Source organism: Acomys russatus, chromosome 16, assembly GCF_903995435.1.
Source record: "Acomys russatus chromosome 16, mAcoRus1.1, whole genome shotgun sequence".
Lineage (NCBI taxonomy): Eukaryota > Metazoa > Chordata > Mammalia > Rodentia > Muridae > Acomys > Acomys russatus.
The window spans coordinates 27066574-27092462 of record NC_067152.1 but is presented as its reverse complement, the minus strand read 5'-3'; the positions used below and the strand labels follow the sequence as shown (position 1 = coordinate 27092462).

Below are 25889 nucleotides of genomic sequence, written 5' to 3'. Positions count from 1 at the left end.
GGCCCACGACTTGTCTACGCGGCTTCATAAGCATCATATTTTTCCTTTCTCAACTCTGCATGCACAGCCTTCTATCTGCCCTCTTGGAAAGCTCCACCACACGCCTTTCCTCCCAGCACCTGGAACTGGCAGTGACGCGATAAGCATGCCTGGACCGGCTCCGCCCCGCTAGCCACCGGTTCCACCCTAAACCCGAGTGCCAGGCCGACCCCGGCTCCTCCCTACGCTAAGAACTACAAGTCCCGCCATCCCTCGCGCTCACTCTCCCTCCTTTCCCGCGTTGATTGCCGGTAGGATCGGAGTGCCTCCAATTGGTCTGTCCTTTCTGTCAGTCACCTGGGAATATAGAGAGGCGGGGCAGAGTTGAAGATCCGGATCCGGAGCGGCTGAAAGGCGGAAGTGGAGGCCGGAGCCTGGGACACCGCCGGGGGGGAGCGGAGCAGAGTCTGTGGGAGCCCCGGCCCAAGTAACGCTGCTGCCCCGGAGCTGCGGTGAGTGTGCCTGTCCCGGGGCCAGTGTCTCGCATGCGTGGAAGCCTCCCTGGTGTACACTTTCCTCCTGCCCAACCTTAGCTTAGGGGGACACTGACCCCTCCCCCGACCCGTAGCCCCCTCTTAGGGGTTCCCCACGGCGTCGGGCCAAAGGGGGAGCTCCTCTCTCCTTCGCTTACCTGTCCTTAGGGAGGCTTTGGGAGTCCTTTAAGGCTCTCCTCTGGCCTGTCCAGTCCAGTTGTGGGAGAGAGGGATCCTAAGTAACGCTCCCCACCCCCTTAGCTTCCAGAATCAAAGAGTCTTTGCCAGGTGTGAAGGAACCTGTCTCCCTTCCCTTTTAGGGGTGGCGGAGAGAGCTGTCTCTCCTGATTTTCCTTTCCTGTGTCCAACCCCCTACCCACCAAACCCCCCCCACAAACCCGAGTTGTCCCCCTGCAGTCCCGCAGGAATTTTTGTCTCGATTTCCTTTAGGGTGTGCGGGGAATGGGTGTGTGTGGATGACAGTGTTGTACACGCACAGGAGTGTGTTTGCACTCTTAAGAGTTCCTTACTTCCTCTCGAGCCTACCAGGACCTCAGCCGACTTTGAATTCTGGGTCACTTAGCAGGAATCCGCAGGCCTCGCTCCTTTTGTGCTGCTCAAAAAAAAAAAAAAAAGTCTTGCCCCCAGCCCTTCAGTTTTCTCAGTTTGTGTCCGTCTTCCTGCCTCTGAAGAATTTAGCTGAGCTTTGCTCAATCCTAGCGACAGATCACAGATCGGGGAGGATCCTGCCCATCCATTACGTTCTTTCTCCCCTCCTTCGCATTGCTTCAGACTCAGCCCCGGCCTTCCAGGGCATGTGAGTGGTTTCCTTAGCAGAGAGACTGCTCTCCGCTGATCTATAGGGAGGAGAGTAGGCCAAATAAGAGGAATATGGAATTGAGGGACCATCTCTCGTCCACCCCCAAGTCCCACCACACCATACACCTGAGCAACAGGTCCATTCCCTCACCAGAGTCTCCAGTCTCTTCTTGGCTTAGACTTGCTACAGAGCAGTTAGTCCAGATCACAGTGGCAGCTCAAGTTTTTGTAGGTAAAGGAATTGCTTGTGTGTGCAAAAAGTGCCGATTCCCCAACCGTTATCGACCCAGGAGCCTTGTGCTTTTCTTGGGACTTTTTAAGTGTGTGAAATGGCTGCTGTCTTTGACCAAGCTGGAAGGTTCTTTTGTTATGTGGCCAAAGTACAGGTCAGGGACTACCTTCCTGAGGAGTCGCCTGATTGTGAGGCCTCTGCTGACCCTTGCTGTCTGCAGTGGGGGAAGAGTGAGAAAGCTGTTCAGTCTTTAGGCATTCCTGCCCAACTTAAGACAACTGCTTATCACAAAAGCCAAACATTTTGCTTTGAGATTTTTTTGACCTACTTCTGGAGAGTTAGCAGTGTCCAGTCAGTACAATTTTTCTTTTTCTTTCTTTTATTTATTCTTTCTTTCTTTCTTTCTTTTTTTTTTTTTTTTTTTTTTTTTTTTTTTTTTTTTTTTCCTTTTGGTTTTTTGAGACAGGGTTTCCCTGTGTAGCCTTGGCTGTCCTAGACTCCTTTGTAGACCAGGCTGACCTTGAACTCACAGAGATCCGCCTGCCTCTGCCTCCCGCGTGCTGGGATTACAGGTGTGTGCCACCGCCACCCCGCCAGTCAGTACAATATTTTAAGCTAACTCTGCTATATTTATTTCACTTCCTATAGAACATCAAACCCCTTTCTTTTTTTCTTTTAAAAGTAGATATTTATTTATTTATTATTTATATAGTGTTCTTCCTGCATGTACGCTTGCAGGCCAGAAGAGGGCACCAGATCTCATTACAGATGGTTGTGAGCCACCATGTGGTTGCTGGGAATTGAACTCAGGACCTTTGGAAGAGCAGGCAGTGCTCTCAACCTCTGAGCCATCTCTCCAGCCCCCAAACCCCTTTCTTATGAGGATCAACAGCTAGATGAGACACTCTTGGGCTCATTGGCGACTTCTTAGTCAGCCTAGTTTCTCTGATCTGGTCAGCATTTGCCTCTGATGGGGGGAGCCAGTGAAGCCTGTCTGCTCACAGGGACTGGCATCCGCTAGATTACCTTCCAAGGAGTGGATTGTGATCCCTGGGGGCCTGGCTGAGTCAGGTGGACCTTCTTTTTTTCTGTTTTTGTTTTTTTGTTGTTGTTTTGAGACAGGGTCTCTCTGTGTAGTCTTGGCTGTCCTAGACTCAATTTGTAGACCAGGCTGGCCTCGAACTCACAGCGATCCACCAGCCTCTGCCTCCCAAGTGCTGGGATAAAAGGCGTGCGCCACCACTGCCCGGCCAGGTGGACCTTCTAATAGGCATTTCTGGCATTTGTCTGGACATTGTCTCCCAGCTCTGACTCTGAAACAAGCTTTTGGGGAGAAACGCCGAGCGAGGCAGGAGGCGCTAGAGCTCTGCAGTGTTCTATGGCCACTTTTGGTTTTTCAGAAACTGTGGCAGCTCAGCAGAAGCCTGTTCCCCGTTCTGCCAGGAGAGGGAGGATGCTAGTGAGAGGAAGTCCCTCCTCTCCTCTCTGAGGCTACTTTTCACCTCCTCTCTTGCTTCTCACAACTAATTGGCCTTTTCACCTTTTCACTCCAGTAGGAGTGTTTGGGTTTTTTGGTTTTGGTTTTGGTTCATTTGGTTGGTTTGGTTTTTCTAAAAAGGGTTTTTCTGTATAGACCAGGCAGTCCTTGAACTCTTGAAACTCTGCCTCCCAATTACTGGGATTAAAGGCGTGCACCAACATGCCCGGCCTACCAGTCGAAGTGTTAAGAGAAAATGTTTATAAGATATAAAGCCCCATATATTCCTCACAAGTGCTCTCAAGATAGTGGTATTTAGAGATGATTCTTCCCTAAGATCGCACAGTTATAAGTCAGAACTGGTGTTTGGAGCTTGGGTTCAGATGTTACCTTAGTGTCTTTTCTGAAAGCAGGCTCCCTTCCTGGTCTGCTGTGCTTGGTAAATGAATGAACATTCCGGAAGAGAGAATACAGACTCAGCTTTCCTTATCTTTAGCACTTCTCTTTTACTTCCCTCTCTCTTTCCCAGCATTCTACGCTTTGTCTTTACCCTCTCCTTTGCAATGGAGGCCATGACAGGTAAGGGTCCCGAACCTGTACTCTTCAGGGCCTGAGAGTTTGCTAACATCTGTGTGCCATTAATTTCTCCAGAAAACTCATGATGCCTAGAAAATGAAAGTAAAAGTGACAGCCAGAAGGGTTTCACAGGGCAGGCTTGAAGGGTTGTGTTTTCCAATTCCCCTTAGGTGCTACCTGCTGATTTTGAGACAGGGTCTCACTGTAGTCCTGGCTAGCCTGGAACTCCTTTGTGGACCAGGCTGGCCTTGAACTCTTAAGAGGTCCACTTGTCTCTGCCTCCCAAGCACTAGGATTAAAGATGTCCACCACTGTGCCCAGCTTCAAGCTCACAAATTCAGATTGAGCTCCACCAAGCAAGCATTCCTTAAAAAGAAACTGCATGGCCAGGGGTGGTGGCACACACCTTTAATCCCAGCACTCAGGATGCAGAGGCAGGCGGATCACTGTGAGTTTGAGGTCCACAAAGAGAGTTCCAGGATAACCAGGGCTATTAACACAGAGAAACCCTGTCTCGGAAAAAAAAAAAACAAAACAAAAACACCTAGGTGTACACACACACACACACATCACTGTGCACACGTAGAGAGAGGACAGCTTGTGGTTCTCTATAGTCAGTTTTCTCCTTCTCCCTGGTGGGTGGATCCTGGGATCACTCAGGTCTTGGGACTTGGTGGCAAGCACCTTTACTTGCTGAGTCATCACCAGCCCAGAAAGACTCTTTTTAATGGGCTGAGGATAGCTCTTGGTGTGTGCTTGCTTAACATGCCCGAGACCCACCTCTACACTGTATAAACCGGGAGGGAGGCACATCTGTGATCCCGCACTTGGGAGATAGAGGCCGGAGGATTAGAAATCATCCTTGGCTACATAGCAAGTTGGAGGCCAGCCCGGGCTACAGGAGACTGACTCTCCTTGCTCAGCAGTCAGAAGGGCAGTGTAAACGGCATTAGAGGCTCAGAGTCAGAGACTTGACTTCCCATCCCCAGTCCCTTGCTCACCAAACCTGTCTCTTCCATAAAATGGGAACATTAGATCTCTTTCAGACTTAAGACAAAAGGTATAGGAGCCATTCCATTGCCAAGGCCAGAACAAATCCTCAGAGTGGCCTCTGCTGGGCAGGTGGGGTTTGATGGTTTATTATAATCCATCTCTAGAAGTCTGACTGATTCAGTTTTAATATCAAATACCTGCTGTGATGGCTGGTGTTTGGAGGGTGTCGCATGCGCCCTCATTTCATAGTTCCTGAGCAGAATTGATACAGGTTGTAGTTTCTTGTACAGAAGGAGTGCTGGGCATGGCAGCTCATGCCTTTAATCCTAGCATCTGGGAGGCAGAGGCAGGGACAGGAGGATCTGTATGAGTTCAAGGCCAGCCTGGGCCATAGCCAGACCCTGATGAAAGCAAGAAAGGAAGGGCCAGGCGCACGCCTTTAGTCCCAGCACTCAGGAGGCAGAGGCAGGTAGATTTCTGTGTGTTCGAGGCCAGCCTGGTCTACAAAAGTGAGTCCAGTACAGCCAAGGCTACTCAGAAACCCTGTCTCAAAAAACAAAAGAAAAAAGAAAAGAAAAGGAAGGAAGGAAGTGCTAAGGGCAGTCACCATGATTGTCTCATTTATTTGTTTTTGTTTTGCTTTTTGAGGTTGAGTTTCTCTGGGTAGCCTTGGCTGTGCTGGAATCTGTAGACCAGGCTGGCCTCGAACACATAGAAATCCGCCTGCCTCTGCCTCCTGAGTGCTGGAATTAAAGGCCAGTGCTATACTTGGCTAAAGCTCAGTTTTCTGAGCTTTGCTGACATGTAGCAGACACTTTGCTGAACTTTGAGTCTACTCACTTTATCCATACCTCACTGGAGGGGCGGCCCTGTCACAGTAAGGAACCCTGCTGTGAGTGGCAAGGCAGGAGTCTGCTCGGTCCGTCATGCCACATAGCCTCTCCTCTCTAGGCTAAGTGTGTACTATTCTCTTTGCCTAGAGTACTCCTGCCTAGAACATGTCCTGCCAGGCGGTGGTGGAGCACACCTTTAATCCCAGCTCTCAGGAGGCAGAAGCAGGTCTCTGTGAGTTCCAGGACAGCCTGGTCTATGAAAAAGAAAAAGAATGCTCCTGCCTACCTCACCAGCCTGCAAGCGGCTTCCCCTATTTTCTTTGAGACTTGACTGTCCAGTCACTTTCTTCGTGAAGCTCCCTTTTAACCTGAGGAGGTACCCGCTCCCCTCTACGTGAGCTTGCTTCTCGGTGTTGGCTCCCTGCTCTTTCCATCTCAGATAGATGAGCACCTCAGGCCACAGATATGTCCACACTGTAGGCTCCTCATTGCAGCTGCCAAAGGAAAGCACAGACGTGAACCCTGCCCTGAAGTACCTGCCTCCCCATCCCTTAATACTCCCCTTCCCAAGCTTACAGCCTGCCTAATTAAAGCTGGGCTCTGAACCTCGCCCCAGCTCATTCCAAGCTGGAGCGCTATCTTCAGCGCTCACACAGATAGCAGAGCAAACAAGTAAGTAGAATAGTTGCTACCAGGCAGATACTGAAGGTCAAGCAGGGTACAAACCACTTTCCAGAGGATAGAGCGTTCCAAATCTCCATTTCCTGTGCTGGCTTTAGTGGGTGTGACCCTAGCTGGCTACAAGAGCCCTCCATCCCACCTGATTCTGCAGAGTAAGTAAATGTCCTGGTAGCAGGACAGAATATCCTGCGCTTTCTGCAGTTGTCTGAGATGAGACAGTACACACCCAAACAGCACCCTGCAGGGATCAGTGAAGTGAATTTTACTCTGGTCAATGGGTGTTATTTTGTATCTGCACAGAGTGACTTTGTCTTAAGTACTAGGAGCTCTGGGTTATAGCTCAGCTGGCCTTGAACTCATAAGAGGTCCACTTGTCTCTGCCTCCCAAGCACTAGGATTAAAGATGTCCACCACCGTGACCAACTTCAAACTCAAAAATTCAAATTGAGCTCCACCAAGCAAGCATTCCTTAAAAAGAACCTTGCATTTACGAGGCTCCATTCTATTCCTTCTCACCAAAAGAAAACAAAAAGCAGTGGTGAGGGCAGCTCTCCCATCAGCATCCTGCTCCTCCTTTAAACTCCCTGCTCCTGCCTTAGCCTGCTGGGTGTGCGTTCCTTCACCTGCAGACTGCTCCTCTGACTTCCACCAGCCCCTCTTGTCCCTGCTCCCTCTCCGGTTAAACTCATTTTCAAAGATGTGAGTTGCTGATACTAGCAGGCCTCAACTCTCATCTTGTCTGTGGATCAGCCACCCTGCACCCAAGCCTATCCCTCACCGATTTTGTTTTTGTTTTTGTTTTTCCTCTTAGTAAACTTTTCAGAACAGTCTTAGAGAAATTGTGAGGGTAGTACAGAGTTTCCTCCCAAGCCCCAGACCATGTTCCTCCAATGGTAGCATGTTACATTAGTGGTGATGCATGAAAGTTCATGTTCCGTCCACGTTTCTGTGGACTACACCTGAATGTCCTGTTTCTGCTGCACTTAGGTGTCACATCTCCCTAGACTACCATAGACGGGTAGCTTCACAGACCGCACTTGTTTTTAGTGACCTATGATCTTGAGGTCACCAGCCAGATACTTTATGGGATGTTGGATGTTTTTCTCATGAGTAGACTGGGGTTAGGAGCGGAAGGTGTTGGTTAGGGGGAGATTCAGATAGGAAGTACCTTTTGTATTGCAAAGGCACAGAATCAGTGTGATTTACTACTGTCACTGTCAGCCTGACCAGAGGCTCGGGCGATGCTCATGAGGCCTCTTCACCATAAAGTTGTCTCCTCCTTCATGTCATGTGTGGTTCACACTGAAGAGTGGCTGGTCAAGCCCCCTGTAGGGTGGAGTAGCTACATGAATTATTAAGGCCCTTTATGCAAGAGATCTGTTCTCATTTATGTATTCAATTATTCATCTGTTGATATTGGCTCATGGGTACTTAATTTTACACTTTAGTTTGTAATCTATGTTTCTTCCTCTCATTGTTTCATCTTTGACCATAGGCTGCTCTTTCAGCTAGCTACCTTTGACCTACCCCTGTCATTGTGAGGTTTTCTGATTTTGTTTTTGAGCATTTCCTTACTTTTTGGCACAAGATGCTGTTTGTGTATTTCCTGACCAGGCCCTGAAATCGGCTGCCTTTCCAAGGCTAGTTTAGCAAGCATTTTCTCTCCGTGCCCTGATCTGGAGTTACAGGCATGAGTTCAAGGTGTCCCTTTTGGCGGGCCTCCTCCACTGCTGGGTAAGGTAGCAGAGTAGCACACTGTGAGAACCCCTGTTCAGCAATTCACAGTCCCCATCTGCCCGCTGCTGCACCTGAGCTGAACAGTGGTCACACTCGGTATTTACTCTCGGGGTGTGGCGAGGCGCTGCATGTAATCACCCTCTGGTTTAAGGATTGAGTTATCCAGCCAAACCTTCCCGGACTCTGGGCTGAGAGTCCATGTGAAATCCCAGGTGGTCGGGGCACGCCTCTCTTGCTGCCATTCATATACGGACCTCTCTGGGAAAGCTTGTGTTGTAGCCTTTGTGGCTCTAGCAGGCTCGAGGCAGACTATCACTTGGAGCTGGGACCCTGAATCATTGACTAGCTTAACTCTTGCTGTGCAGTCACCCTCTAAAAATATGTAACTTTTGCCTCTAGTCATGGCTCTGTGTGTGTCCCCTTCAGGTGGCTCTGTCAGAAGCATCGCAGGCTTGAGGAGGCTGTGGGTGGCCTCTCTCACCCTGGCGGCTCTCCTAGTCATCACATTGCTCTCCGTGCTGCTCAGACTTTGTGGCCATGAAGGATGCCAATTTGCAAACCTCTAGCATTTGCAGCCTGGTTTTTAAAAGGAACTCCACTCTGGTTTTGTCGTCGGCTGCCCTGTTCTTGCCCCCTCCCCCTGCAGCTGAATCACTTCTTCCTTTTCCTGAGAGCCACTGAAATGCAAGCAAGGCCTTCAGGATGCTTCATGCCATAGGACCTTTCATATTTTTAATTTATTTCTTATTTAACTTAATGAAGCAGAGTCAGTATTTTTACCCCCGAGACAGGGTTTCTCTGTATAGCCTTGGCTGTCCTAGCCTTGCATTATAGACCAGGCAGGCCTCGAACTCAACAGCGATCCACCTGCTTCTGCCTCCCGAGTACTAGGATTAAAGGCGCGCGCCACCACACCTGGCAGAGTCAGTATTTTAATATAGGCTTTAAGCATGAGGGTTAAAACACACCCCAGATGGTGCACACCTTTAATCCCAGCACTCAGGAGGCAGAGGCAGGTGGATCTCTTGTGAGTTCGAGGCCAGCCTAGTCTACAAAGTGAGTCCAGGACAGGCAAGACTAAACAGAGAAACCCTGTCTTGAGAGGTAAAAAGCAAACAAAACAAAACACACCCCAGAGCATGAGTGTGGGCTTCTCAAAGAAGAGTCAGCCGTTTTTGAAGAAATTGTAGTTGGTTTTGGTAGGGGAGGATTTATTGGATGGTGATGGTTCATTTAGTCAGTGGCATCAAAAGTATCTCCAGAGAAGTCAGAGTTGGGCCTGTTGACAGTGCATTATGAGTCTTCTAGGAAAACAGCCCTTGTTCCAGTAATCTAGTGAAAGGCTTCCTCTTTCAAATGAGGGGCATGGAGGGTGAGGTCCAGGGAAGCTGGGGTGAAGGGTGTCTGGGCACGTGGTGGGGGTGGGGACTCCACTTGCCTTGTTGTTTCTAGGTCTCCTTCTCTTCTTGTCATCCTTCTAGCAGCCCTGGATGAGGGTGCTAGTCTCTCCCTCTTACAGGCTCAGGTATAAGTCACAGCAGAAGGCTAACCTAAGTGATGGCCACAGAACTTGCTGTTTGTCTGACTAGCCCTACTGTGCAGGGACCTGAGAGAGCCCTGTCAGGGGAAGTTAGGCTGCCCCTCGGCGGCTCTGGAGTGCTGTTCCAGTGGGGTCCAAGTCATCTGGAAGATGGCCATGGATATGAGCTCTCAGCTGTCCGCATTTATTTGCCAAACTTAACCAGGCTGGCCCGTATCACATATTCACCATATTTATGTCCCCCTACTGTGTGCCAGGCTCAAGCTTAAAACACAGGAAAACTAGAGTCCAGCCTTTGGAGGTTCTGTCGAGGTCCCTTTTATCTGAGACGGTGCCTTGGGTCCTCTTGCCTTCTCATTCTCAACACTCAACTTCAAGTTCTCCAGCTCCTGTCCCTTGCTGTCTGATGGAACCTGTTCTCCAGCTCCTGTCCCTTGCTGTCTGATGGAACCTGTTCTCCAGTCTCCTGTCCCTTGCTGTCTGATTGGACCTGTTCTTTAGTCTCCTGTCCCTTGCTGTCTGATAGGACCTGTTCTCCAGTCTCCTGTCCCTTGCTGTCTGATAGGACCTGTTCTCCAGTCTCTTGTCCCTTGCTGTCTGATTGGACCTGTTTTCTACTTTCCTGTCCCTTGCTGTCTGATTGGACCTGTTCTTCAGTCTCCTGTCCCTTGCTGTCTGATAGGACCTCTTCTCCAGTCTCCTGTCCCTTGCTGTCTGATTGGACCTGTTCTTCAGTCTCCTGTCCCTTGCTGTCTGATTGGACCTGTTCTTTAGTTTCCTGTCCCTTGCTGTCTGATTGGACCTGTTCTCCAGTCTCCTGTCCCTTGCTGTCTGATAGGACCTGTTCTCCAGCTGACACCATTATATATTTTATTCAGCAAAAATTAAGAAAAAAAAGTTTGTCTAAGATACTATTTTCTGGCTTTCGAAAGCCATTGTACCTCAGAAATCATGGTGAGAACTTTGACCTTGTTCTTGTTAGCTGGGCAGCTTCTGACCACAGTGTGCATGTGGTGTCTGGGCAGGAGGAATTTGGCTTACTCTGCCTGATACCCCCTGCCCTCCCCTTAGACACCTCTGCTCGCTGCCTGGGAGCTGAGGGCGAAGCAAAGGAGGCAGTGATTTAAGCTAGTTTTCTTCTGTTGGTTGTTTGTGAAGACAGGAAGGGTTTGTGAAAGTGTCAGTTGGTGTGAGCGCCTTAGGGCACAGGTGCCGCTGATGATCCTGACTTGAACAGAGGCTCTCAGGGTCCTCCTGGGTCTGGGGGCAGCAGAAGTGGCAGCTGTCCTGGTTCACACTACTGGCCCCTGTAGAGCCCCTCCTGAGACAGAGCTGGAGATAAGCCCTGCATTGAGGAGATTCCAGTTAGGAACATCCTGAGTAAGTGTGTAACACAAACAAAACGGACATGGGAAACCAGCTGCACACCTGTGATCCCAGTTCTTGGGAGGTTGAGGCAGGAGGATTCCAAGTGCCAGGTCAGGGAAACTCTGGCTCCAAAAAATGAAAACATACAAAAACCTCAAATCCCAAACCACGCTAGAATTAGATACAGAGTAATAGGAGGGATGTGGGCCAATGAGAATTCCACATCTGTCTGACTTGCCTGTGCTCCATGCAGGAACAGCAGCAGCAGCTGCGGGCTAGGCATGGGGTGGTCTGTCTTCTCAACATCCTGCCTAGCACAGGTAGGGGAGGGCGGGTACGCCGGTGTTCAGCTGCAGCCTCAACTCTCATCCCTGGGCTGAACATGTGTGAGGTTTTGCACTGCAGAGAGGGCCACGTTTCAAGCTGAACTGTGTCTTGGGGCTGAGTGCTGCTTTGGAGGCCAGGCTGGCCCAGTCTCATTCAGGCAGGAAGAACCTTGCCAGGATCAGCTCTAGGCAGGACCAGTAACCGAGACCCTTCTAGTTGTCCGTCAGTCATAAGTTCTTCTTGGGCATTACATAGATGGTTCCATTTCCTCGTGTGTGCATGAAGGAGAAGGAACGTCGCTGTAAGGTTCCATCTTTGCCTGAAAGTTAGCTCTGACTGTTTCCCTATGGCCTCGAGGGAAGCCATCTGTGGTAGAGAGCTGAGAAAGCAGCTTGACAGTCAGAGAAGGATTTCTTTTCTATTTTTTTTAAGAATTATTTATTTATTATTATGTATACAGTGCTCTGTCTGCATGTACACCTGCAAGCCAGAAGAGGGCATCGGATTACATTATAGATGGTTGTGAGCCACCATGTGGTTGCTGGGAATTGAACTCAAGACCTCTGGAAGAGCAGTCAGTGCTCTTAACCTCTGAGCCATCTCTCCAGCCCTTCTTTTCTATTTTTAAATCGTGTGTGCGTGCATGTGCATGCCCACCTACATAAATACATGTGTGGAGATCACTCGATAACGTGCAGGAGTTGGCCAGTTCTCAGAGAAGGATTCCTTGCTCTTCTTTCTAGGAGAGGACTCTAGAAGCTGGAGGTCGTCTCTCAAGAGATGGCTATAGGCTGACTGGTCTTGGCATCTGTCCTCAGTCCTACCCAGCACATAAGGGAAAAGGAACTCACTATGTTCTTTCCTGGCTGACTCCTGGCAAAATGTTCAGCTTTGCTACCCAGCGGTGTTTCTAGAATTTAAACCTCTTTTCAGGAGTTGCGAGAGTTGGGGCCCAGAGCTGGCACTCTTAGGGTCTCCACGAGGCTTTAGTGTGGTCTTTTCTAGAATGAGGAATACATTGAGACTAACCCCAGGCAAGGGACATGGGTGGTCTCGGGCGAGTACGGGTTCTCTCTGGCCCAGTGGCAGGAGCCCAGCTGACTCTAAGCACATCTCTAGGGTGCATGCGTGGTTTGGAGTCATCTGCTGTGACTGTGTAAAGGAAGCCTCTTCAGTCCCTGCATCTTCTCCCCTAAGGCAGCTCTTAATGGCTTTCCATTAAAGTCCTTCCCAGAGCTCAGCCTGGACTGTAGAGTGCCTGGCTTCAGGGCTGAGCTTTTTGCTCTGCAGGTGAGACATGGCCCTGAATACTGTGGTACCAGAGTCTGCCACCCTATCTAGTTCCTCTCCTGAGCATCAGGCCTTTCCCGCTTCTGCAGGTGGCCTGGCTTGATGACACTGCAGAACATCATACCACTGTCACCTCTTCCCTCCTCATTGGGAACATTCTGGCATCTTGCTTTCAGGAATATTCAAACAGTTTCACAGCTCTCTAGCCCATAGTTAAGTCTAAGCAGTAAATGCAGGTTTAACATACATTGAACAACACTTTTATACAAAAGCTCATCCCGTCCCTTACTAATATTTGGGTGTCTTTGTTTTCTTCATCATTTTCCAATTTAGGCAACTTTTCTTGTTTGTTTGTTTTTCAAGACAAGGTTTCTCTGTGTAGCCTTGGCTGTCCTGGACTCACTTTGTAGACCAGGCTGGCCTTGAACTCAGTGATCCACCTTCCTCTGCCTCCCAAGTACTGGTATTAAAGGGGTGCACCACCACATCCAACATAATCTTAGTTTTTCTTTCATGGGAGACTTTCCTAAATTATGTCATGGGTTTGAGCTTTGCCATCACCTTGCTGTGTGTCCTTGGGTAGGTCCCCACCCCTTACCTCTGTAATTCACAGTTAAGATTAGGTCTGTATGGCCCAGGAGTCAGAGTTAAGTAGCTAGCCTGTAGTTTAATAAGCATGCAACTTGGAACCTTACCTTCCTCTTAATTCTATGGTGGATACCCTGTGTTTATTTAACCTTTACAGCAACCCAATGCAATTAGCATTAAATAATACATTTTGTAGATAACAAACTAAAGCTGAGAATGACCACTTGTGTGACTTGGCCAAGGTCACAGAATTTACCAGCTGACCAATGCTGAGCCAGTGCCCCTTTCTGAGCCCTGACCTGATCATGCTGAGGGTGGGGGTGGAGGTGGAGGTAAGGGCAGGGAACAGGGCACTCCAGGCAGGGGCCCTGCAGCCTAGCAGACCTGCCAGACTGTCCGGGGCTCCAGTGTGCCTTAGCAGTGGTTTCCCTGGGAGTCTGAACCGTGCTCTTGACACTTTGGGTTAGTCACCACCTCAGGACCCTGAGGCCTCTGAAGCGCTCCTTGGCTCTGTTTGGCTTCTTTTTGATATGTCCCCTAATTACATCTCCTGCTCAGGCCGGTGCAGTGCATCCTTCTCTTAAACCAACAAGTTTCAGGAGGCAGCTGTTGTCTCCTTCAGCTCAGCTCTTGCTTTTTCTCCCAGATTAAAGGATACCTGAAGTCTCTGGCTAGACCACCTCCCTGGATCTCTGGGCAGGGCCGCCTGGTTCTCACTCCTGTCCCCACCCCCTCATCCAGCAGCTAACCTTAAGTGACTGCATCTCCACCCTGTGGCCTATAGTCTGGTTTCTCTAATCTGCTCCCTATTCCTGCTGCGCTCACTTGCAGCTAGAGGAAGTCTCTAAAGCAAACAGGAAGCACCAGAGACACCCACCAGCTGGAATTACTAGACTTTTACCAGGAAGGATAGCAGCGTGAGCCAGGGTATGGATTAGAGAAGAGACTGAGCATTGCTCACAGGGACTACAGAGAGACAACACTGCCATAGCACTGGGTGTCTTGAAGGCTTCAGTTTAGTAAAGCGAGGCTCCTACTGAGCTCCGGGGTCTGTGTGCAGTATGGGTCTGTGTTCCTTCCCTTATCAGCTGTAGCGCTGGTGTTTTGTCAGCCACTTCTGTATGTAATCCTGGCTGGCCTCTGACCTCATAGATCTCCCCCTGAGTCTGCCTCTCAGTGCTGGGATGCAATGCGTGCTCCACTGCGCCCCACTGGAGAGCTTATAAAGCCTGGAGTTCTTGACTCGACCTCCAGAGATGCTGATGAAAAAACTGGCCACAGACCTGTGGTGCCAGAGTAACATACAGGTAACCCAGCGCAGGGAGGGCAGTGTCCTGATCTCTCTGTTTCTTGTCCACTCTTGGCCTGGACACAGAACTGAAGTGTCTAGAGGCCTGGGCCCTCTGCCCTTTCGTGTATGCTATGGGGAAATATGCCTCCGCCCAGTCCTTGCACACCCTTCCTTTTCCCATGGAAGGAATGAAGGTGGGGCTGGTACCTATTCTTGGTGGTCTGTGAATGAACCAGGATTCTTATGTGGAGGGTTGGGAAGTGGGTCTTAGGAGTCCTTTGCCATGGGTCTGAAGCTCCACCATTGCTGCCTCCAACAGGCAACTTTGATGCTCCTAAGGAGGATTTGATTTTTGACTCCAAACAACTTAAAATTATTCTGTTACTTGATCTAAAATACAGAATATCTGTGCTACTAGTTCAGGAAGAAAGATTCCTTACACACATGTATCCACCCTACACACACACACACACACACACACACACACACACGTACCACATACACATATACCACACATACATATACACACATGTATCCACCCTACACACACACACACACATGCACCACATACACATATACCACACATACATACACATACAGATACCACACACACACCACACACCACAGACACACACACCAGGAGGCAGCACAGCTCTGTACATGAATTCATTCGCTTTTTTCTTTTTTTTTTTTTTTTTTTTTTTTTGGTTTTTTGAGACAAGGTTTCTCTGTGTAGCCTTGGCCATCCTGGACTCACTTTGTAGACTAGGCTGGCCTCGAACTCACAGCGATCCGCCTGCCTCTGCCTCCCGAGTGCTGGGATTAAAGGCATGCATCTTTTTTGGTTTTTCAAGACGGGGGTTTCTTTGTGTAATAACCCTGGCTGTCCTGGAACTCTTTGTAGACCAGAGATCTGCCTACCATTGCTAGGAGTAAAGGCATCCTCTACCACACCCGGAGAATTCATTCACTTTTACCACTTTCTAGGGGTATAACTTTTAGCTTTCTAGTCTTGGGAGAAGGTGTAAGCCTTCCTGGGAACCTGGGTGTGGCCTTCACCTGTTTCAGACATGGTCTTATCTCTGCATTACTTCATGACAAAAATTGTCTTGCTTAGTGCTTTATTGGCTAAAAAGTTCAGACACTTCTGCTCATGTGATCTTTCTTGGGGCCAGGAAAACCACGAGGCAGCAGACCATAAAAAGTGCTGTGAGCACCTGCTCAGGTGTTTCTGGAGGCAGGACCCAGGGATCAGGAAGGACATGTCAGCAGCCAGTTTAGGCCAGCTGAGTAGAACTTGTCTCTGTGTACTAGGGAAGCCAAGGACTGTTTACCTGTCTCTGTGGAGAAGGTGTTGCACTCTGGGTGCACCCCATCACTTATAGCCCTGGTGTGACTTAGCTCAGGTGGCTTGTGTGAGGTGGTCCAGAAGTGGGAGGAGACATTCACACCCTGGACCCAATCTGTGCTCTTTTGCTTTGTGCTAGCTTCTCTGTCCTGCATAACTGGCTCGTTCTGTTCAGAGCCACGTGCTCCAGGCCAGCCACACAACACAGATGGCTTCCACATACAAACAAAGTTGAGGATTACTAGGTAAGAATTCATTTTCTCCCTTTATGGCTTTAAAAAAAGTGTCATATTCTGTCTGGACAGGTTTGCGAAGCTGTGGGTTTGGTAGGGATGAGACTTGGCTACCTCTTAGCCAAGTGTTTCTTAGCTTGTAGGTGAGGGTTGCTGCCCACAGCAGTAGTTGTCCCTCCTCCACAGCTGCTTTGTTTTCTTGCAGCCAGAGTCTCACTTGTCTCTTCCCTTGCCCCACTCCTTCATTCTTCTCTCCTGCTCTGGTCGAATTCTTCGCCCTGTGTCATGTGCTCTGAGGGTAATTACCAACTTGTAATTCCATTGTGTGTCAGGGTCCTTTTGCCAGAATCAGACCTTGCTGAGCCTGCAGAACTGCTTGCAGCCACCCCAAACCAAACACTAATGGTGCGCGTGGCCTTCATCCCCCCCCCCTCCCCCAGTCAAGGGAGTAGCATGATGACAGATGAGCTTGTGTGAAGGAACCCAGGTTGTGTCCTGGCTCTGTCACTTGTATACGGGGTGGCCTTGAGCCAGGGCACTTAATGCTATCAAGTTATGTCAGTAGCCTGGGGTGCTGGCTCATGCCTGTAATCCTAGCACAGTCAGAGGCAGGCGGATCGCCTGTTTGAGTTCGAGGCCAGCCTGGTCTACAAAATGAGTCCACGTCAGTCAAGGCTACACAGAGAAACCCTGTCTCAAAAAAAAAAATTATGTCTGTAAAAATGGAAGGTTATGTTAAAGTTCAAAAGGGATAGTAATGCAATCTCCTCTGCATGAGAGCTAGTGCATTTCAGAATGATTTCCTAGAACACACATGGGCATTGAGAGAAAGCCCTCCTGATGAAACTGCACAGGCCTGTCTTCCGGTTCTAGGGTAAATGAGAAAGCATCTTACCTATCACATCTCTAAATGACATTTCTGGTTAGTAATCAAATTGAAGACTGCTCTCCCCCCCCCCCCCCCCCCCGCCCATACACACTTCCTTCCTTGTACTTTTGGGGAAGAGGTGGCCCTCATCTCAAAGCTTTTTTCCTTTGGTGCTGCCCAGAAAGGAAGCCGTTGTTCCCGGTTAGTGAATGATTCTTCCTGAAGCTCACTTGTTAAATGAGTTGCTGGGAGAGCCTGGATGTGAAAAAGGATTTGAGGCTGAACAAAGCAGGCCCTTTGCTGTCAGCTTCTTGCAGGGGCACAGAGCACTGGCTTCCCACAGGGGCTCTGTTCATCACAGTCCTGTCCCTTGACTGCAGGAGACACACTCCTGTTCTGGGCCAGGTCAGCTCTCTCCCTATGGGTGTGCGACGCTGCCTTTTGTTATTCCTCATCTACAGGCTTCTCATCCTTTATGCAGCTCAGAAGCTTCCAGAAAGTGTGAGCCTCTAAAGCTCAGTGGTAAACTCAGGGCTGAGTACCAGCTGCTAGGGGTGTAGGTCTCAGTGTCTCATGTCTGCCTCCACCCCTGCCCTCCCCCTTAAGCTTTCTTTGTGTCACCCACTGCCTCTGCCAGGAGAGAATGGAAGTGAGGTCTCTATTTAAAAAGGAGAGTTGGCAGCAGAGATTGGGAGCACAGCTCCGGCTTCAGAGCATGTTTGTTTTTCTGTGTGGTTTGTTTTTTAATGTGTGTGAGACTTCTGGCCCATCCAAAATAAGAAGACTGAGGGAAGAGGCCGAGGATGAGCGAGGGACGTTGTTTTCACTCTGGTACACACAGTCCAGCCTCAGAAAGCCAAGAAAGTCAGTCATTCTTCTAGTGGCACAAGCCTGGTCATCCTGATAACAACTCGTACTGGCCAGGCCTTGGGCTCTGAGTGCCCATAAACACCTTATCTGAGGAGCTAGCAACCAGGACTTGCTGTGCCTTCACCCATCTCCCCACACATTCTGCTCCTGCGCAGAGCAGGCTGTAGTCCCAGCACAAGACTACAAGCTCATTGTTTGTTGACCTAAATCTTAGTGTCTTCCTTGTCCCCCGTTTTGTGGGGGGGTGGAGCCCAAAGAGCTGCCTGTTGATTCATGCTGGCATCCATCCAGCATTTTTCTCCTGGATTTCATAAGTGAATGTATGTTTTTGGTTTTTTAGGTTTTTTTGTTTTGTTTTTGAGACAGGGTTTCTCTGTTTAGCCTTGGCTGTCCTGGACTCACTCAGTAGACCAGGTTGGCCTCAAACTCAGATATCTGCCTGCCTCTGCCTCCCATGTGCTGTGATCAAAGGTGTGCGCCACCACATCCAGTGTGTGTATTTGAGAGAGGGAAGTCTGACTGTTTGCTCAGGACCCACAAGGAGCCTAAAGTTGAGAAGCCACTTTGCTTTTAACTGCTCTGCGAGTTGTAGATCCGGGAGATGAGTAGTTGAGCCTAGTGAAAACTTCCAAGGGTTGAGAGTTCAGAGGCAAGAGCAGTCACCCAGGTGATCGGGGAGGGCACCTCTGAAAGTCTTATTCTAACCCCCTACTTCTGATTTCTCCCCTGCAGTTGGAGGCCTCCCTCCCCATTAAGTGCCTCTTGCATAGCACCAGCCCCACCCCCACGCTCACTGGTACTACTACAGAGCATCCTCGTGCCATGGCGGGTCGGGGAGGTGCGGCAAGACCCAATGGACCAGCTGCTGGCAACAAGATCTGTCAGTTTAAGCTGGTCCTCTTGGGGGAGTCTGCAGTGGGCAAATCTAGCCTCGTCCTCCGCTTTGTCAAGGGACAATTCCACGAGTACCAGGAGAGCACAATTGGAGGTGAGTGAGCAGAGGGCGTTGGGAAAGCTAAAGGTGCCTTGAGGAGAGGGAAAGCTATCCTTCAGAGGCTAAGGCTGCGTGGCCCGGGAACGCCTTTTCTCATCATCGGTCAGTCCTCATGCTTCATTGCAAGCAAGAGTGCTAGGATCACGGAGGGACTGAAACCTGGCTTCCTGCTCCGGCCAGCCTCTGACCTGGCCGGCATCAGGGAGAGCTAGCTTTAGTTCTCAGAGGGTCCTTTTTTCTCCTGCAGGGCAGTGTCCTATCCTCTCCTGCTGACCTTTACCCTTTCTAGAGCTCAGAAGGTGTCACTGATTTCCCATCGGTCAGCATTTAGGATGTGAATAAGAGTCTGGACTCAGCCTGGCACATCCATAGTCAGTGTAACCCTCGAGAGGCCAGGGCCACCCTTAGACTTGAGTCATCCTTCTCTGCTCTCTTGGTTGGTAGGAGGTTTCCAGGCAGCTGGAGACAGAATGGGCCCTGTCAGCAGTCTTCTCTCTGCCTCCTCAGCACTGTCAGGAGCTATAGAGGGGGAAGTGAGGTAGTGCCCCAGGCTCCTCAGTGGGTTGGGGTTGGGGGCTTGAGATGACAAGGAAAACAGCTTCCCACAGAGCTGTCACAATCGTCTGCCATGTCCAGTGTGTCAGAATCCTGCCTGTCCTCCCCAGCTCCAGGGTTCTCCTTCAAAGCGTATTTGCTTCTGTGCCCCGTGCTCCTGCCTCAGGTAGCGTCTGTGTTCAAACCACAGGCTGCCACACAGGAACGATTCTGGGTCACAGTGGGGATGGTGGCTAGCTGCAGTGCCTGGAGGTGGCAGGGGTGGCTGGGAAGTCAACCACCTGCCTGCAGCCTGGCAGTGTGACAGTGTATATTTCCCAGTGAGAACGCCTTCCTGAAACTGAAGGTCACAGTCACCCCTGAGCTGAAGTGGATTGGTGAAGGGCAGCAAAAGGAAGGTTAGGGGGAATTTCCTTTCAGGCTTGGCGTCAGGGTTCCCCCAGGCTCCCGTATCTGGCCCTTGCTGTGCTTTGCCAGGTGGCTCTGAAATGGCTCAAGTGTAGGCACTTCCCAGACAACACGTAAGAGCACAGGCCCCACCTGCGCTGTGTGGACAGGCTTCTACATGCCAGAGCCAACAGCAGAAAGTAAATCAGGATGGTTTCTAGTTCTTGCTTGCCTAATGACACCATCTTTTCTCTTACAGCGGCTTTCCTCACACAGACTGTCTGCTTAGACGATACAACGGTCAAGTTTGAGATCTGGGACACAGCTGGACAGGAGCGATATCACAGCCTGGCCCCTATGTACTATCGGGGCGCTCAAGCAGCTATTGTGGTCTATGACATCACCAACACGGTAAAGAGTTTCCTTCTTTTCTCCTTGCCCTTCATTTCTGTAAATCCCGCAGAACTGGGTTATAAAACCCTCATTTTGATGCCTGAGCCTTCTGTTCCTGAGTGGGATACGGACAGATTTTCCATTGATCAGGGCTCTCACATGAGCACCTTGAGGGATGATGCCTCAGATGCCTTTGGCTGTGTTAGTTTGCGCTGCTAGTGAGGGGCCTCCAAGTACAATGTCTGGTCTTCCTTTGACATTCTGGTCTTGTCTCCTCAGGATACGTTTGCACGGGCTAAGAACTGGGTAAAGGAGTTACAGAGGCAGGCCAGCCCCAGCATCGTCATTGCACTCGCAGGTAACAAGGCAGACCTGGCCAGCAAGAGAGCCGTGGAGTTTCAGGTGAGATGACAGAAGTTGGGGAAGGGTGACCCGGCCCAGACTGCTTGGGCCATGTGTAGTGGTAGAAGACAGCAGCTTTCATCTGCCGCCCTCTGTGACTCAAGCACAGGCCACAGAGGACCTGTCTTTGTGGTGCTCTTTGTGGTGAGGGTAGGGGGTGGATAGGTGACGCTTCTACGCGTTTGCCCTGTAAGCCAGGTAGACTGAAACAGTACTTTTCTTGGCAATGCCTACATGTAGTAACACTTTAAAAGGCCAAGAAGGTGTAGAGAATGAGTTTAGCCTTTTTAATCCTGCAAACTCAGCCTCCTAGCCAGAGTACCCAGGGTGTTCTTCTTTCCAAGAATGTACGTTTGCTGGGCACGGTGGGTGGTATCCCAGCACTCTAGGAGGCAGAGGCAGGTGGATCTCTGTGAGTTCCAGGACAGGCAGGGCTACACTGAGAAGCCCTGACTCAAAAAACAAAACCAAAAAAAAAGAAGAAGAAGAAGAAAGAAAGAATTAAAAGTACACATTTATGGATCCTTTCTTTACATAGTGGGTGGGTATATGCTCTGTATTGTATGTAACAGTGTCGTGTGTGTGTCGGGGGGGGGGGGGGGTATCTCAGCATGTAGCCCAGGGTGCTGGCTTGAACTTCCAAACCTCGTGCTTCTACTTCACAAGTTCTGGGATCACAGTTGTGAGCGCCTCATCTGCCCTACAGTTCATCTTCCACCAGTTCCTAACTGATGGCCTCCTATGTCATTTGTAACAGCTGAGGACTGGAAACAGCACAGTAGGCAGCACCCACTCGCTCTTACACTTTTGTCCAGATGTGCAAGTGTAAATGCAGGATATCTTTCTAGAAGGATCCCTTGCCTAGTGATTCTGAAGAGGAATGGGCAGAAAGGACCTAGGGAAGCCATTAAATAAGAATCTGCCAGTGTTTGTGAACTGAGAGGTGTAGTGTGTGAGTGGGGGCCAGGTGATGCTGGTGTTTTGGGGAACCCAGAACAGGGGAGCCCCATTTGCCCAGTCAGTCTCTGTTTTTTATTTTTTGGGTTTTTTGTTGTTGTTGGGTTGTTTGTTTGTTTGTTTTCTCTTTTTTTTTTTCAAGACAGGGTCTCTCTGTGCATGTAGCCTTGACTGTCCTGGACTCACTTTGTAGACCAGGCTGGGCTCAAAGTCACAGTAATCCGCCTGCCTCTGCCTCCCAGGTGCTGGGATTAAAGGCATGTGCCACCATGCCCAGTCAGTCTCTGTTTTATAAGAACAGAGTCCAGGGAAGATTTTATCCTGGGCCCTAGCCCCTGCCAGCTACCAATATCCCCCTTCCGCTCTCTTCCTCACGTGCCTGAATCAGGAAGCACAAGCCTACGCAGATGACAACAGTTTGCTGTTCATGGAGACATCCGCGAAGACTGCAATGAACGTGAATGAAATTTTCATGGCAATAGGTAAATCGCCTCTCCCCTGCCTTTCCCTTGAGCAGGGCAGACCCGTGTGTGCAGGTCTTTAGCAGGTCTGTGGGGTGCCTCTCCGAACAGAATCTTTACCATTTTAACTGATAAAATTGTTGTCTAGCCAACTCCCAGGTGTAAAACTTTATACCACCTGGGCCAGAGTCCCAGTGTTAACTCCTTGCGCCTCAGAGCCTTCCATGGCCATCCCCTGCCCTCTAGGACTAGCTCGTTTGCCTCAGGAGGCCTTCTGCCTGGGTCCAAATCCTGGCAATGCTGGTTGTCACTCCGGTGTGAGACAAGGTCTTAACCTCTCAGCTTCAGTTTCCAGAGACACAAGGGGCACACAAGCCCTCCAGCTCCAGCACTCGGGTTGTCACTGATGAGGGGACAGTATAAGGGTGGCCCCACAAGTGCCTTTCTCCTTCTCTCCCAAACAGCTAAGAAGCTTCCCAAGAATGAGCCCCAGAATGCAGCTGGTGCTCCAGGGCGGAACAGAGGTGTGGATCTGCAGGAGAGCAACCCAGCCAGCCGGAGCCAGTGCTGCAGCAACTGAGCCCCCCTTACCTGCCACTGCCCCCACTCCTCCACCAGAGCGACCCGACCGGAATCCACTCTAACCAATCGCACTTAACGACTCGGGCCACCGCTGGGGGCAGGGGAAGGGTCCATCATGAATTCTCTGCATAACTTTGTTCCTAGGCCGGGAGGGAGTTATTCCACCTGCACCTTTCTGTACAAATACTAATTCAATTTTAAGTCTTAAGTCACTTTTTTAATATATATGATCTTCTGCTCTTCCCAGTTTCCTTTCTACTGCTCTCCCACTTGCCCTTTGCTCCTGTGCCCTCGTCTGTGGGGACCGGGGTTGGAGCAGTTGCCCTTTCTTTCCTTCTTGCTGGAGAGCAGACTTGGCACCGTGTTGGGAGCAGTCTTGGTCCCGGGGCAGTGGGCAGGCCCTGGGCTGGGGAAGAGACAGGTAGCTCTTCCCTCCGCTGGCCGTCATCAGGCTGCAGCCCATCCCCATCTTGACTCCCAGCGGGGAGAGAAACAGCAGCATTACGTGAGCACCATTTGTGACAGCCACACCCCCCCATGGCCCAGGACCCCTCCACCCTCGGTCACCCTGACCTCTGGCTCTGAGCCCTGTTCTGACCAAATCACGATGAGTATTTGGGGGGTGGGTGGGTAAGGGGGGAGTGGGAGGGGGTGGAACCAACTTTTTCTGTATTTTGTATTGTATGTTTTCTTCAACATGTAACCAATCAGTATCTTGTCAATATAGTCAGCCGATCGATCGACCTCACACTTGTCTTCCTCGTCTTTCTCTGACAGTCTATCAGACCAAAGATATTCTCTCTATTTCTCCTGAAGTTAATCTAAAATGAATCATCCAATCTGATTAAACAATTCTGTCCCCTGTGTGTGAGAAGATGCTGGTGATCATGGTAACCAAAAGAAAGAAGCTCTGCTGTTGGCATCTCTAGTGTAGGAGGATAGGACTCACCTGGAGCCGACACCTGGCTCCCCTCAGCTTACATTAAAGGCTCTGCAATGTGTATTTGAAGACTGTTGGTATCTGAAGTGACCTCTGAGACCCCTCGTTTTGCTTCTCCTTAACAAGGAACACTGGAGATTGGTCTCAAGGCCAGTCCTGCAGTCCACCACTACCTCTGTCCTTCACAGCACCCCCATGCCAGATTCAACACTGTCCATCCCGGTTCAAGACTGGACATTGATTGTAAACACTGGCAGCACCTAGGTTATCCCAGCCCTCTGCTGCTCCCTGCTGGAGCTGTTGCTATTGGCTAAGTCCACAGTTTCCTCCAGTTTATCTCATAGCCTGGTTATTTATTACTACCACCTTGAGGTGCCTCCCCAGCCACTCCCTTCCCTGCAGCTCCAACCCTCCATCCCTAGGAAAAAAACGCCAAAAGGACACTTATGGCTGCTGCACACCTCAGTGGTTTAGTAAGTCAGGGTAGGTTGGTTTCCTTAGAGCCCCCGGCTCCTGAGTGCAGGGGCATGGCCTGTTTGTGCTCCAGAGGGAGGCAGCGGCTTGTTTTGTCCATGGAAGCACAGATGGCCAGAGGGTGTCAAGCCGCAGGTCAAGGCTGCAGGGTCTAAATTGGATGGGATTTGCATTTGCTGGTGCATTGCTGCTCTATGCAGTAACCACCCCTAACTGGGTCATTGGACTCCTGGGGCCGCTGGCGGGTCATAATCAGGTTCTGGCCGTCTACCCGCACCACCAACTCCTCGAGCAAAACCATGGGCGTCGATCTTCATCTGGAAACTTGCTTCCGCGCAGCCAGATCATCCCTTGAGCAGCCGCACGGGTAGTGTGGCCACTTGATTTTGTTCAGCAAGGGTCACGCTGGGACATGGGGATGCCATGCGGTTCTTGCTGCCAGGTGGAGAAACTGCTCTCTACCCACTGCATCTGAGAGAGCAACTGCTGCCAGAGGGCATGAGGGCTTCCAGAATCCTCCAGGAGGGTGCCTGGAGGGAGGGGCTGTCCGCTTTTCCCACCCAGAGGGGCAAAAGAGCACGTCAGCGAGGTCCATCTTCTGCAAGCGGCAAGTTGTTAGTGACCTAGTCTCCCACTACTACTTTTGTTGGGGCCTGCTCCTCCCTGGGACGTTCTCTTACCTACATCAGAGGGTAGAAGGCTGTAAAGGAACCAATCGCCCAAATATGCAGAGGGATTGAACAACAGGGTGAAAGAGCTCTGCCCTGCCCTGCACTGCACTCTTAAGAATCTGGCCTGGGGCAAGGAAGATTGTTCCTTAGACTTCGCCAGAAGAGAGGGCGGGGCCTTCCTAGTCACCCAGAAGTCTCTCCCTGACCTTTCACTTTCCAGAACTAACACCTGGGGAAGAAATTGGGTATTTCTCTGGCTCCCTACCCCCAAGGGTAGGCAAGGAAAAGGCTGGGATAGGGAAGGAAGTGAGAGACCTTTGCTCTAGCTTTAAGGCTGGGCAAGCCCTTTTTGCCTATACGTGGAACAAAGCCCTCTGGGCTAGTACTGCCTGGTTGGTTCTTCTTCTCCTTCTTTTTTTAGACAGGGTTTCTCTGTGTAGCCTTGGCTGTCCTGGCCTCAAACTCACAGCAATCCGCCTGCCTCTGCCTCCCGAGCGCCACCATACCCGGCTGTCTCTCCGGTTCTTTAATTCGTTCATTTACACACAATCTCAGCTTCTAGCTCCTCTGCCAGCCCCCCTCTCCTACGCCTGACTCTCTGTGGCCCCCGTACCCACTCCATGCCATAAGGTTAGAGTTGAGCCACAGCGACATGGCCCACAAATATATCTCTGTTCTTTTGAAAATAAATTGTTGTAGTGGGGCGTGGTGGGGCACGCCTTTAATCCCAGCACTCTGGGAGGCAGGCAGATCTCTGAGTTCGAGGCCAGCCTAGTCTACAAAGTGAGTCCAGGACAGCCAGAGCTATTAAACACAAAAAACCTTGTCTCAAAAAAACAAAACAAAACTAAAAACTAAAAAGTCAATGTTTAAGCTGGGCATGGTGGTGTATGCCTTTAATCCCAGCACTCGGGAGGCAGAAGCAGGTGGATCTCTGTGGGTTCGAGGCAAGCCTGGTTTACAAAGTGAGTCCAGACAGCCAAGGTTACACAATAAAACCTTTTCTTGAAAAACCAAAAAAAGAAAGAAAGAAAAAAGACATTTTCTGCTTGATAGCAATGAAATTACAGAAAAAGCTGAATGCCAAAGTTAATCCATCTGTATCAACACCACACAGTACAAAATGTAGACTTAATGTTACATTTCATTTCTATTGTAGGTGCAATTCTGTCACATAGGGCAGGCTTCTGCTGTGTGGGAGCCAAGCCCAGGTCCAGGCCTGTTGTTCCACCTATGAACTTTAAAAGGGCAGAGCCCACAAGTCTTCCAGACTGTCAGTGTTCTGGTGCTTCATGTCCACAAGAAGACAGTAACTGTCACTATCCAGGATGGCTTACAAAGATTAGAACGAAGTAACGGTCAACCTAGGATGCTCAATTGAGCGACATTTGGTTGTCTGGAACCAAGAAACAGGACAGAAAAGTCTGGAAGGCCAAGACATGGAAAGCAGCAAGGGAAGACTACGACTCCCATAATGCGCCGGGGTAGCG

General features: G+C 50.2%; 2 protein-coding genes across 2 annotated transcripts; one reads left to right on the top strand and one right to left on the bottom strand.

Moving 5' to 3' along the window:
* The first annotated feature begins 327 nt into the window (after nt 1–327).
* On the top strand, nt 328–22620 carry Rab5c (RAB5C, member RAS oncogene family). Its single transcript, XM_051158623.1, has 6 exons — nt 328–491; nt 18316–18571; nt 19779–19930; nt 20192–20314; nt 21660–21753; nt 22197–22620. Exons 2-6 carry the CDS (start codon nt 18406–18408, stop codon nt 22310–22312), a joined length of 651 nt encoding a protein of 216 aa, XP_051014580.1. The 5' UTR covers nt 328–491; nt 18316–18405; the 3' UTR covers nt 22313–22620.
* A 1131-nt stretch (nt 22621–23751) lies between these two features.
* Hspb9 (heat shock protein family B (small) member 9) lies at nt 23752–24311 on the bottom strand. Its single transcript, XM_051158992.1, is given in 4 exon segments — nt 23752–23915; nt 23918–24018; nt 24020–24154; nt 24156–24311. Coding segments are annotated over 4 exon segments (444 nt in total). The 5' UTR covers nt 24200–24311.
* Between the last annotated feature and the right edge of the window lie 1578 nt (nt 24312–25889).